The sequence below is a fragment of the Castor canadensis genome, chromosome 13 (assembly GCF_047511655.1).
Source record: "Castor canadensis chromosome 13, mCasCan1.hap1v2, whole genome shotgun sequence".
In the NCBI taxonomy this organism is placed as follows: domain Eukaryota; kingdom Metazoa; phylum Chordata; class Mammalia; order Rodentia; family Castoridae; genus Castor; species Castor canadensis.
This window is the reverse complement of record NC_133398.1, coordinates 22407972-22421621: the sequence shown is the minus strand read 5'-3', so window position 1 is coordinate 22421621 and position 13650 is coordinate 22407972. Positions and strand designations below refer to the sequence as shown.

Here is a 13650-nt window from a genome sequence, read left to right as displayed (position 1 = left end):
GTGGGGGACTGTAACAGGTGTTTAAAGCCTGCTTTGGTTGAGGACTACTGGCTTCTTACTTCAGCCCACAAATGAAATGAAAGCAGGATAAAAGCTAGGCATCCCAAGCCTCTGTTTTTTGTGTCCTTGCTCTGAGCCACTCTCTTCTGAAGCCACCTTGGAATCCAGGAAGGACAGAACTGATTGATAACATTTACAAGAGATGGCGGAAACTGTCCCCTAACCCACCCCCCCTCCCAAGAGGAACAGAAGAGCTTCTCAAGACAGACCAGTTGCCAGGTAGCAATGTTTCTTAACAAGGCTCCACCCAATGAATCCTGAGACACTGAGCTACACCACCTTGGACCTCCCCACCTCTGACCACTGGAGCACTCAGCGTTCACTAGTTAAGCATGCCTTGTCCCCTGCCCCCAATTCTTACTACATAAAACCTAAGGCAAATGTCTGTCAGAGGAAGATGGGTTGAGATTCGACCTCTCCTCTTCCTATAGCTGCCTGCGCAAAATAAATCCCTTCTTTGCCCTTCATCTGTTTCTTTCTTTGGCATATAGTGGGAAGCAGATGGACCTGACCTGCGAAACCCAGAATTTGGGGCCAGGGACCCAAAATATCCTGTAACAGGAAAAGGAATTTAATTAGTATTGGGAGTAATCAGATGTTAAGGGTGGAGACATTCTGATCAGTTCTTGCTAAGGCTGGGCTCTTGAGGACAAGGTCCAAGAATAAGGTCAATTAAAAAAAAGAGCTTAGGCCTGGCCTGGTAGTTAAGGTCTATAATCTCAGTACTGGGGAGGCTTGAAGCAGGGGGATTGCAAGTTCGAGGCCAGCCTGGTCTATATAACTAAATCCTGTCTTAAAAACAGCAGCAATGGATGGAATTGGAGAACATCATTCTGAGTGAGGTTAGCCTGGCCCAAAAGACCAAAAATCGTATGTTCTCCCTCATATGTGGACATTAGATCAAGGGCAAACACAACAAGGGGATTGGACTATGAGCACATGATAAAAGCGAGAGCACACAAGGGAGGGGTGAGGATAGGTAAGACACCTAAAAAACTAGCTAGCATTTGTTGCCCTTAACGCAGAGAAACTAAAGCAGATACCTTAAAGCAACTGAGGCCAATAGGAAAAGGGGAACAGGAACTAGAGAAAAGGTTAGATCAAAAAGAATTAACCTAGAAGGTAACACCCACACACAGGAAATCAATGTGAGTCAATGCCCTGTATAGCTATCCTTATCTCAACCAGCAAAAACCCTTGTTCCTTCCTATTATTGCTTATACTCTCTCTACAACAAAATTAGAAATAAGGGCAAAATAGTTTCTGCTGGGTATTGAGGGGGGGGGTAGAGGGAGGGGGTGGAGTGGGTGGTAAGGGAGGGGGTGGGGGCAGGGGGGAGAAATGAACCAAGCCTTGTATGCACATATGAATAATAAAAGAAATGTGAAAAAAAAAACAAAAACAAACAAACAAAAAAAGCCCAGCAGCAACAAAAAGCTTACAACAGTCTGGCTAAAGTTTGATTAAGGAGAATGTCTGCCATTGGGGAGCCCCTGGGGTCCTCTTGGCTTGCCTTTCCTGGCATGGAACCAGAACCTTACAAGCCAAGGTGACAGAGATCAGGCCCCAACATTCTTGGGTAGCCATATCCATAAAAAGCCTCCATTCCATGAAGGGTTCTGGGCCAAAGGAAGCCTCCACCTCTACCACACTTAGATAGAGCCTCCGCAACAGGCAGTCGGGGGGAGGGTCAGAAAGGCTGTTGTTTTGCTTTTTCCAGAAGGCCTCTGGGTGATAGGGGATGTTTTTGACTGCAGCAGTCTTGAGGCTGCGATGGAGACAGAGGGAGCTATCTTGACTCAAACACATACTCTTGCCTTTCTTATCAAATTTTTGTAGATGTTCTTAAGTATTTCTTTATAGGCTGTTTGCCCTTTAGGACTATTTCCAGAAGCTTTCAATGGTTTTTTTTTTCTTTTTTTACAGTTTTAAAAGGTTTTGCTGGGAAAGGATCAAGAGAAGTCAACTTTCTGAATCTTTTTTTCTTTCTTTTCCCTCCCTCCTTTCTTTTTCTTCCTCTTGTGCTGGGGATAAAAACCAGGTACACTCAAGGAGTGAGACAAGTGTTCTACTGCTGGCTACACCCTCAGGTCCTGGAACCATCTTAGAAGATCCAGCACTGGCAAAGTTGTTCAAGCAGACACAAGATGAAGAACAATATTTTCCTATGAGAAAAATGTAGGTTACAGGCTGAGATTGTATCCCCTCAGACTTCACATGCTCAGGTCTCTGATAACTTCAGGTGTCCACTTAACTCAAGGACAGCTGGTACAGCTGGGTTTTCTCAGAGGAGACTGGTATGTGTCAGTGCCTGAGTGGGGTGTGCCTTCAGGGTGGGTGTGCATCATCCAATTGGCTGATGGGTTGAGCAGAGAAAGGCAGAGGAAATTCACTCTCTCCTATAGCTGGGACTGTTTTCTCCTGCCCTTGTGAGGCAAGCCGGAAAATGTTTGCTCTTTGAATTTATAAAAGGTTTTTTAAACAAAGGAGCACACCCTTCTACTTCACTTGGCTTCTACCTCACCTGGCTAGGGGCATTACTATTTACTCTATGGTAACTTTCTCTCACCTTTAAAAAAGGTTATTAATTCTATGCATCCTGCCTGAATTCTTCCTACCCAGGATGTAAAAAACTAAGCATCTTCTCACCAGAGTTCTCAGAGACCACCTGTCTGGTAACACTCGGACATCAGAACTCCAAGTCCTTTGGACTCTGGGACTTATACCTACTACCCTCCTAGATTCTTAGGCCTTTGGTGTTGGACTGACATTACACCATTGCCTTGCTTGGTTCCTCAGCCACAGTACAGCCTCCATAATCATGGGAGCCAATTCCTGCAATAATTTCTCACTTATCTATCACCCACCCTCCCATCAATCCATCTGATGGGTTCTGCCTCTCTGGAGAACTGTATTCCAAAGTCCTAACTCACTGTACCTCAAAATGTGACTGTATTTGGAGATAGGAACTTTAACGAGGTAAAGTAAAATGAGGCTACATGGGTGGGCCCTAATTCAATGTAACTGGGCACAGACACACACAAATCAAGATATAGCCAGATAAGGTGGCCATCTACAAGCCAAGGGGAGAGGCCTCAGAAGAAATCACTCACACCCTGATCTCAGACTTGTTATTTCCAGAACTGTGAGGAAATAAAAATACTTTTTCTCCCCCCAATGCTGAGAGTGGAACTCAGGGCCTCGCACATGGAGTTTTACCACTAAAATACATCCTCAGCCCATAAATTTCTGTTTGAACCCTGCAGTTTGCAGTATTTGGTGACAGCAGTCCTAGCAAACATTGTACAGTGTGCAATGGAAGTGTACTTGGGGCTATCCCCAAAAATGCATAGGCCTGAGGCAATAGTTTCAGTGAGGCCAGTGAGGCTATGGATCTGCAGGTCCAGATACTCTAAAAATATTTGTGCTGTTGTGAGTTTTTTCCAAATTCCTAAAGCTCTAAAATTAAAAGCAGGGGTTTTCGTAGGTTGAGTCAGAACCTCCATTTCCTTCTCTGTGCACTCAGCTCTCTACATATTTCACTTAGCAGCTTAGCTTAGACTAGGATCTGGTAACCCTCTTGCTAGTATATGGTCTGAGTAGTTTGACTTTGAGGATAGTGGATGGTACTGGCAGGGGAATTGGGGGATGCTGTCATCAGGAGTTCCTAAAAGTTGAAATGTCAAATCCTTGTTGAAACAATTCCAGGAATGGGGGTAGGGAGGATAAAAGAGAATAATGGAGGGGGTGAATTCAACTATGATACATTGTAAGAACTTTAACAAAACGTCAAATCCTATCAACAGGTAATCTACTGCATGCAGCTCTCTGCATGCATGCTTTATTTCTTACAAAGAAGATCCTGCTTCTCCTAGTACAAGATGAGAGGATGTTGGTGTGTAGAAGATAAAACAATGAATATGAATTGTGTAAGGTGAGTGATGGAAAAAGAGCTTCATTGTATTAATCTTTACTTTTATAAATGTTTTAAACAGTCCATAAAAAACACATGCTTTTGAAAACAAGGACAAACTTTTGGAGGATGATAGGGATGAAAATAATTACTTTGCAAACAAGAGAACAAAAATCAACTATTCATCTTTCTTTGCCATAGAAACCATACCTTAGAATACCAACTAGAGGGTGCTGGGAAGTTTCTCTTGGATAGAAGCAATCCAACAAATACTGGCAAAAGGAATAATAGAATTAGAGCTTTGTGCATTGGGGATGTAGGCTCAGTGGTAGCTCAGATACTCGCCTGGCACACATAAGGCCCCGCATTTCATCCCTAGCACCTCACCACTTAAGAAAAGAAAAAAAAAAAAAAGCTTTGGTTATTTTGTTGCCCGTAAAAATTAATGAGTCCAGGAAATGATAAACAATGGCTACTGCCACAAGACAAGACACACTGTGGAAGTATCCAATGGCATATGTGAAGCATTATTTTTTAAAAAAAAGGAAGGCAAGGAGAAAAATCTACAATCTGAATGAGCTCTCAGTTTTCAGAAAATGTGAGATTGAAGAAATAACATCACTGGGATATAACCAATGATATTCAGATGATTAAAATTTTTGTAGAGCAAATAGCTATTTCTTCAATAAATTGCAGAAAAAGAGAAAGAAACTTAGGAAAGTATCAACAACTACAATTTAAGTATGGGTTTACACATACTGAAATATTTACAGATGAAACTATATGACTAGGATTTGTTTAAAAGTAACCTTGGAGGTAGTATGAAAAAAAAAAAAAGAGAGATAAAATGAGTTGAATGCAAAGGCCATGATCCCAGCTACTTGGGAGGCAGAGATTGGGAGGATCAAGGTTTGAGATCAGCCTAAGCACAAAGTTAGTGAGACTCCATTAACAGGTAGTTGCATGCCTGTCATCCCATCTATTAGAGGCCACAGGCAAATATCAGAAAAATAACCTAAAGCAAAAAAGGGGCCAGGGGAGTGGCTCAAGTGGTAGAGTGTTTGCTTAACAAGTTTCAGGTTCTGATTTCAAACCCTAGTACCACGGGAGGGGATGGGGGGGAATGAAGCAAGATTGGCCACTAGTTACAGTTGTGAGACTGGGGATATAGCTCAGTGGTACAGTGCTTGTCTGGCATACATGAGGCCCTGGGTTCAATCCACAGCACTACACGGAGAAAAAAAAGGAAAAAAAAAGTCATATGGGTTTTTTTATCATATTATACTTGTTTGCTCATGTTTAAGAAGCTGCAAGTTTAGACTTTGTTATAAAGTCTCCTCTGGGGATGCTAGAAAGCTCCTTTCTCTGGCTTCTTGTGTTACAAACACATTAGGTTAGACATCAAATAGCCCACCAGATCAGGCTTCTAGCTGCAATATCAAAATTACATCTCTTCTGACCTAGTTGGGTATAAAACTGTTGAGAGAGAGAGAGAGAGAGAGAGAGAGAGAGAGAGAGAGAGAGAGAGAGAGAGAATGTGTGTATATATGCCAATGAAATATTCTTCCTATAGGAATGTCATGGCCAGAGAAATGCAATACACACAGATGGGACACTTTCATGGTGAAACTCAGTCCATAGTATTTTGGGTTTGTAAGAGGGACTCACTGGCTAGGCTAATCTAATGTAAGAAGCATGGAGACTTCTTGATTATAATCAACTCTCTTGCTTGATTACAATCATTTCTTAAAATCTTGTAGGTGAAGTGTAACACCCAGACAAATACATAAATATTAAGTGCACAAAGGTGAAGAAATAAACCATTAGCCAGATACCAGAAACTCCTCCTCATAACCTTTTTCACCAATTACATCAATCTCAAAGGTAACTACTGTCCTGTTTCTTGAATGTGATGTAAATAAAATCATACATTATGCATTCTCTGGTATAATGGCTTTCTTTGTTTAACATCCCATCTGTGAAACTGTTTCATGAAGTTTTGTCAGATTTATCTTGCTCATTTGCATGACTATAAAGTATCCAATACATACTGTATGTCTGTTTATCTCTCATAACACATTGTGCCCTAAGGAGTACTTTAACATTTACATAGCTAACATCAACTTTCTTTTTGTTAAAGACAGTCTCTTAACAGATTAGAATTTGTCATTTGACATTTGTATTTTGCAAGAGCAACAACTCAGCAGCTAATTCATAACCTCAGACACAGAACAAAGACATAGATGCTCACTCAATCTGTTAGAGGGGAATTTATTCCAGTGGAATTGAGTTTTTCCAGTTAGCCTGTCTATATATTTTGAACAAACATAAGGGAGCTTTTTATTGATTTATGGATTTAGGCTGACACTTACACTACATTATACATTCCGAAAAGGTCCTTAACTCTGTGTTTTGCCCAGCACCCAGATCAACTGGTGGCACAACTAGTATTTGATGATCTGAGTAATTTCTTTTTTTAAAACCTTTCATTTTTTTTGATGGGATTCGGGTTTGAACTCAGGGCTTTGTGCTTCCAAAGCAGGCGCTTTACTGCTTGAGCCACACCTCCAGTTCACATTTTACTCTGGTTATTTTGGAGATGGGGTCTTGCCAACTATTTGCTTGAGCTGAACCTCAATCCTCCTGAATTCAGTCTCCTAAGTAGCTAGTGGTGTGGGCTGAACTGTCTGCCCCTCCCACCCCAGTTAGTAGGTTGAAATCTAACTCCCATATCTCAGATTGTGACTGTATTTGGAGATAAAATCTTTAAAAAATGTGATAATTTAGTGCGTCCTAATCCAATTATGACTGTTGTCTTTTTTGAGAGAGGGTCTTCCTGTGTATCTCAGACTGGTCTCAAACTCACAGTTCTCTTGCTTCAGCCTGTCCAGTACTTGGGATTATAGGCATGCACCACCGTTCTTATAAATAGGGATTAGGACACAGACACAAACAAAGGAAAGACTAGGAAGGTGTAGGGAAAAGACAGATCTACAAACCAAGGAAAGATGAACTAGAAGGCATCAATGGTGTTCATACCATGATCTTGGATTGCTAGGCTCTGAATTGTGAGACACATTTTTTAAGAGTTAGTTTCCATAAATTTTTACAACATGAAGCTAAATTTTCAGTTTAAATTTTTAGCCTTCACTAGAAACATTCTTACCACTGTTCAATGTCTTTAAATTGGCTGTGCAATTTTCAGAATATATGAGCACTTCAACACTACATATAGACCTGCAAGATCAAGTCAGCAGTACTTGATAGTATAGAAGAACAACACCTTTGTAGTTAAAGGGCAAGGACATGGGTTCCAGTCTAGCCTGCAGTTAACTGAAAAACTGAACTAATGGTCTCAGGTTCACATGTACAAAATTCTTTGACTCTTAGTGATGACTTACAATGTGTAAACAGTTCACAGTCAATCAAGTTAATAAAAGCTTCTTCATTTGGCCATATGGTTATTTAATCTTTTTCTGATGAAGATGACTCTTTTGCTGAAATAAATATTTATTTATCTAGTGACATTTATGGTAATAATAGATATTACAGGTAAACTAGCAAAAACTAGTAGAGATTGCCTAATTTTTGATTCCATTAAAAATAAATTCCTACTTCTAAGAGATCCTTGAGTAAAAGATTAAAATAAATATGACTGCTTAGATTCCTGCAATCCAACACTTTTTTTTTTTTTGGATGGTACTGCGGTTTGAACTCAGGGCCTCATGCTTGCTACACAGGTGTTCTATCACTTGAGCCACTCCACCAGCCCTCCAACAATTCTTGAAAGAACCAAGAAGTACAATATATAGCTACTTGGCAATCGAGTTAATCTTTAACTAAGAATACAAATTCAAAAGAACACAAACTTGGTCTCAGATCAGACATCATGTCTAAGTGTTATATATGCTGATCCTACAGAGAAACAAAAAAATTGAATCAAACCTGTAGTAGTATTTCAATTCCATTTTGGCACTGTACAAAGAGGGAAAGAGAGAAGAGAGAGAGTAAGTTTGAGCAAACAAGCATGCTAATGTGTAACTGCACTAAAGAAGGAATGACTGAATGAAAGGTGCAGAATAAGATTAGAAAAACATTTTGCTCCTCAAAATGAGAATAATTCCTAAATTAAAAGAGTAGTTAGATTTTTTAAAAAGTTGTTTGAATTCATTTTTGCTATCTTCTATGACAATTTGAGATGGATGGCTATGGGAAAAAAAAAGAAAATATGACATCATTAGAATTACAGATAAGACAAGGGGAACCCAAGGTACAGACAAGAACACAGAAAAAATTTAAGAGCGTACAGATGTCATGACATTTATTAAAAGGCATGCTACAATGCTATACTTGTTAGGAAAAGAGATTAGAGATACCAAGTAATAGTTAGCAAATATACAAATTGAAGGAAAATGGAATATAGTGTACAGAAGCTTGAATTAATCATGCACTACGCATTTAGAAAATATGTTTTTTTAATATTTTATCTTCTCTTTGCAATTATAACACAATTCACTTCAACAATCACAGAATCCTTTTCTTCCAATGCCACGAACTGTATTACAAATGAAAGCTGGTACTGCTGCTTATCAAAATATACAAGACAATTGATGTTTTATATAAAACCACTTTATGTTAACTTGTTCCCAAAACCCTTTTTTTTCTTCTTTTTGGCCTGGTTTAAAAAAATGTTGTTACAAATATTTACAGCATTTTCTTCTGTTAGATGAACATTCTCACAAACAGAAAAAGGGAATTTTATGAACAGACCACATAAAACACAAGACAATGTCAGAGGCTTCTAGCTGTGCTATTTTTTTCCCCTTAAATACAGTACTGAAAATGCCCATCAAACCCTTGTCACCCTAATCCACTCTGTTCGCATTTAAACTCCCATCTTCTCTAAGTAGTCTATTCACCAATAGGAAACAGAGAATAAAGGCCACTCTGCTTAGGTCCCTCAGAAAGGAGCTTGGAGGGGATCTTCACAGAGGAGGTAAACCAGAACAAGTCAGTCTTTGGTCAGAGCAATGAGGTGACATTTTGATGCAAAACTTTGCTTGGTCAGCAATCTTTGTAATTAGTACTTTCTGGATATGGGATGAATTTTTTAAAGATCTGGGTAACAATGAATGGTAAGGAAAAAAAAGTCAGAGTATGATTTTTTTTAATGACACAAAAAATAGCTATTTAAATATTCTTATAACTACTACATAGATCCAAGAAATGAAAATAATACAACAAAAATCTGTTGACAGTATTAAATTAAGCTTGCCAAAAGCAGGCTTTAAATCATGACTATTATCACCATCCAGGTTACTGGACCAGACAAATATAAATATCCCCGTGTTTTATAACATATGCCTCAGGTTGCAAAACTAAGGTGACTAACACAGAGGTTATAGAGCAGTTCTTTTCTGGAACCAGCAGAGTGCTCTATAATGAATATTATGTGATAAAGGCAGAGTGTAACTGAGTCTTCATTTATACAGTTACTTGCTTGTATGACTAGTCTGTGGGACAACATTCTTTTAAAACTACATAGTACATATTTCCTGAAAACTAGAATACTGATACTACCTTAGTCTCAAATAGGAAGAAAAGGTCAATTAAGACTATTAAAGAAGGCACATAAACTTTGGTCCTGTTATGTTTTTCTCCCTTTATAAACTTCCCCCCCAAATTAAGATTTTAGTAATTTTCTATCTTTTTAAACCATTTACAAATAGTTGTTAGGGTTTGCTCTGAAAAAAGACTGCAAGTAGTCTTGTATATAACAACACAATTGGTTTAAAAGACAGTTGAGTTACACTTTAAAACCGTACAATCTAAATTGTATTTGTTTTAGCACTATAGAATATTTTAAGTCTGGCAGTTTTATTCTCAATTAACAACAGATCAAGACAAAGGAAAGGCTAAGAAAAATGCTTTACTCATAGTCATGCTGTCTCTTTTTGGTTTTAAAAATAGCAGTACACATGTCTTCTAAGAGACAAGCTGATAGTTTAGCAAAATTAGGGTTTTTAAGTGAGTGGTTGGTTGAGTTTGTCATTTTTTTGTCCAAAAATATTTAATAGGAACAGAAGAGAAACCACATTATAATATATTCAAATATAAATACTGCTGCCTAATGATATGGAGACTTTTGAAAGTTTCTGAAAATAGAAAGAATCATAATTCTTTTTTGTTCTTTTTTTTTTTTTGAAATAAGGTTTCGCTATATAGCAAGGCTGGCCACTATATGTAGTCAGGCTGGGCTTGAACTGGAAATGCTACTACTGCCTTTGCCTCCCCAGTGCTAAATTAACAGGTGTGCACCACAACACTTAGCTCTTAAGAGCTTAACCAGAAACAGACCTGATGACGATCACCATGCCTGGTGAAGGCCAAGAAGGCTTTGTGCCCATAAGGGATGAAGCAGGCAGAAACTGTGGCTTCAAAAAATGAGTTCAAATATTACTACAAATAAATGATTATAATATTTAGTCTTAAAGGATTATGACATTCTGTAGATGCTAACTGGGTAATTATTAAGACAATGTATTATTTTTCTATTTGTATCTTACACAAAATACATTTTACTGCTATGTAAGTTATCCAAATCTCAGAGTAAAGCATTTTGGCATAAATTGCTATTTGTTAAATGTATACTGCTATTTTTTAAAGTCCTGAATATACATATTTTGTGTAAAAGTCAAGATACCTTGAAAAGTGATATGACAATACTCCTTAAAATAAAGTAAATAAACTTAAAAATAGGATACCATCACAGATCAACAGCAAAAAATAAACCACTGCTTAGAAGACAACTGAATAAATGCATGCCAAAACAAACACAGATCTAATTTTTCCACCACCCTGATATTTTTTAATGTTTTTACAAAAATGATAACACAAATACTGTAGACCTCTATAACTCAAACAGCAGAGCTCAATATGGACAATACCCATAAGCTATAGCTAATTTAAGACACACTCTGATGGCTTCAAACATGCTCTTTTAAACAGGAATATCTCACTTTTCCAAATTTTAATTTGGTTAATTTTCTTTGTCAATAAATTAAAATGTATGTAATGTGCATATGTATATACATTAGAAGAGTGTATGCATGTATATACACTTATTTATACACACTCTCGCACACACATATCTACATAAATCCCTGAAAAGGATTCAAATGTTCTCTCCCAGATTTAAAGGCCATCCCTTACTACAAAATTACATTCAACACCATTATGACTCCTCTTCTGCTATGGGTAACTTTTGCTACAGTTATGCTGGATATTATGAGAATCATGAATTAATAAGTTGCATGGGAATTCTCCACTCAAAGCTAATGAAGTAATCCAATTTAACATGCCACTGAAAATTACAAGAGTGCCTATGTGGAAAAAAAAAAAAAGCAAATTTTGGGAGATTTTTCAAAATTTTTTCTTCCTCCCTACTCAGTATTCAGGTAAGAATATATTTCACAGAAGTGGGGGAAAAAACCCAAATAGATAAAATCATTATACTTATCTCTTGAGCTAATAATTCTTGCTCAGTGTTGAATAAGTTCTGATTTTAAACAACCTATAATTATCTCTTTCAGCCTCTCTGCAAAATTTCTTTTGTTAAAAATAAAACAAACAAACCTCCCTATGTTCGAATTAATGGCTGGAACAGAGTAAAAAGATTGAGATATTCTTTTAAAAGCTGAGATGAGCCACTCTGAGAATATGAAAAGTGTAAAAGAGGTGGGCAAAACTGATCCCTTTGACAAATTCTGCTTTAAAAAAATCTGACCAAACTTGGAATAATTAACAAAAGCAGTTTCTTGTTAAAAAGAAACAATTTTACACTATACAATCACTGAAGCAACATTAAAATGTACTCTTACATTCAACCAAAAAGAGAGGGTTAGAGTATGAAAAATAACCAACCTTCTCATACTCCAAATATGTGGGCACTCAGTAATGAAGTTATAGTAACAAAGAAAAGCAAGTTCTCATTGAGTACTGAGAAAGAACCAAGTAATCCTGAGACAAATTCTGATGGACAACAAAGATCAGACAAGATCCAGAAACCGAGATTGCAGTTCTATAGCCCCAAGTTGATATGTGGTAACTGGCAATAACCACTACCATCCACAATGCAAAGAGGCCTACAAGTATGCACTGAATTATTCCCAAAACCATTCACCTTCCCACATCCCATCTCTGCACCAAAGCACCAAAAATCTGAATAGAAACTATTACTTATTGAAAACCACTTAAATTGCAATGAAAAAACTTTAAAATCCTTACCAAAACAGGGAAAGAAAAAACAAACGCTCACCAAGCCCACAATATATCTTTCAAGATATTTAGATAAAACTCTAACCTATTGTATCTTAAGCACATAATAAGGCACATAATAGAAATTAAGTAAATACACAGTAATTCTGAATAAGTATTAGAGATTATAGTGGTACAAAAAACCCTTGAGATTCATTTTTTTTCTAAAAGAAGACCTTACCAAAAATAACTTTTAAAAAATCTGTCAAACCATATGATAGACCTGAATATTTTCTTTAAGACTGTAAACTTTTTTTTTAAAACAATTATAAAAAAGTAGTTTATAAGTAGGATTTTTCTTTTAAAATTTTTCAAGATCATATTCTATTACTTAACAAATAAGTGTCATTTTGAAATTTAAAACACAATTTTTCTAATAAAACTACTGATTATTCTGACATCGTAATAGATCCTGGTTGGATTCCACTTACTTTTTTCTGGGGACAGTTGAGACGCTTTATTTTTCCCAATAGTCTTAAAAAGGTAAGATATGCATTATTCAAAAGAGTGCCATACAGTGAAAAAAAGAAATAATCGAAAGAAAACATGCATGTTTATAAATCTGCTTCCAATACAACTCAATGTGTTTAAGAACAGTAACATCAATAGATGGCAAATATTTGATGTAGTTTGTAAGTGAACATAATTTACTACAGGGGTCAAATTTCCAAATCATAGAGTTAAAACTTGGCTGTAAGTGATTTAAATTACTTACATAGAGTAATTTTAAAAGTCTGAATGTTTAAATTTCTTAAAGTACAAAGGTGTTTAGAAGTTTTGTATAAGGCTGATCTGGACCCAAACTAAAACAAAGTCTGTCCACTTGAAATCTAATTTAACATAGGGAATTAAATTATTCAAAAAATATTTTTTCCTGATTTTTTTTCCTGAAGGCTATTTTTTATAGAAACCATGGTACAAAGGAAAAGCAAACTTTTGATCATATACTGGCAACAGGGAAATAACGGGGGGGGAAGGGGGGAGACCATCCCTTGTTTGAATATACTTGAATATCAAACTCAGAAGGAGTTATTTTTATGAAAGAGGCAAAATTGGTCTTGAGCTGCTGTTCAGTCTATTGTCTGAAAATTGTACTGAACTTATGGTCCAGTTTTAGGAGAAAACTTCACAGAAAAGTCAAATTGTAGATTTTGAGAAAGAAACTCTGAGGTGGTGATTTTCTCCAAGATCATGATTATGAAGCTCAATGAGGGCCTGGATTGCTTCTTCCACAGATCCCAACTGAATGAGTGCCATTTTGCGATCTTTCCTGAAAATGGCATAAGAAATACAGATTTAGAATCAAATTTGTTTCCAAACTTTCTCTGCCCACTAGAAGAATTCACTGAACTATCTTAGAA

At 37.0% G+C, this 13650-nt stretch overlaps 1 protein-coding gene across 6 annotated transcripts in view; it reads right to left on the bottom strand.

Annotated features, from left to right (window-relative positions):
- Positions 1–8430: 8430 nt before the first annotated feature.
- The window catches only part of Ptbp3 (polypyrimidine tract binding protein 3), a 93126-nt gene continuing 87906 nt past the window's right edge, over positions 8431–13650 (bottom strand). For all 6 annotated transcript variants that reach the window (XM_020158771.2, XM_020158770.2, XM_074051251.1 and 3 more), the window contains one exon: positions 8431–13559. In XM_020158771.2, coding sequence (XP_020014360.1) covers positions 13427–13559 — 133 coding nt within the window. In that variant the 3' untranslated portion in view covers positions 8431–13426. The remainder of the gene's footprint in view (positions 13560–13650) is intronic.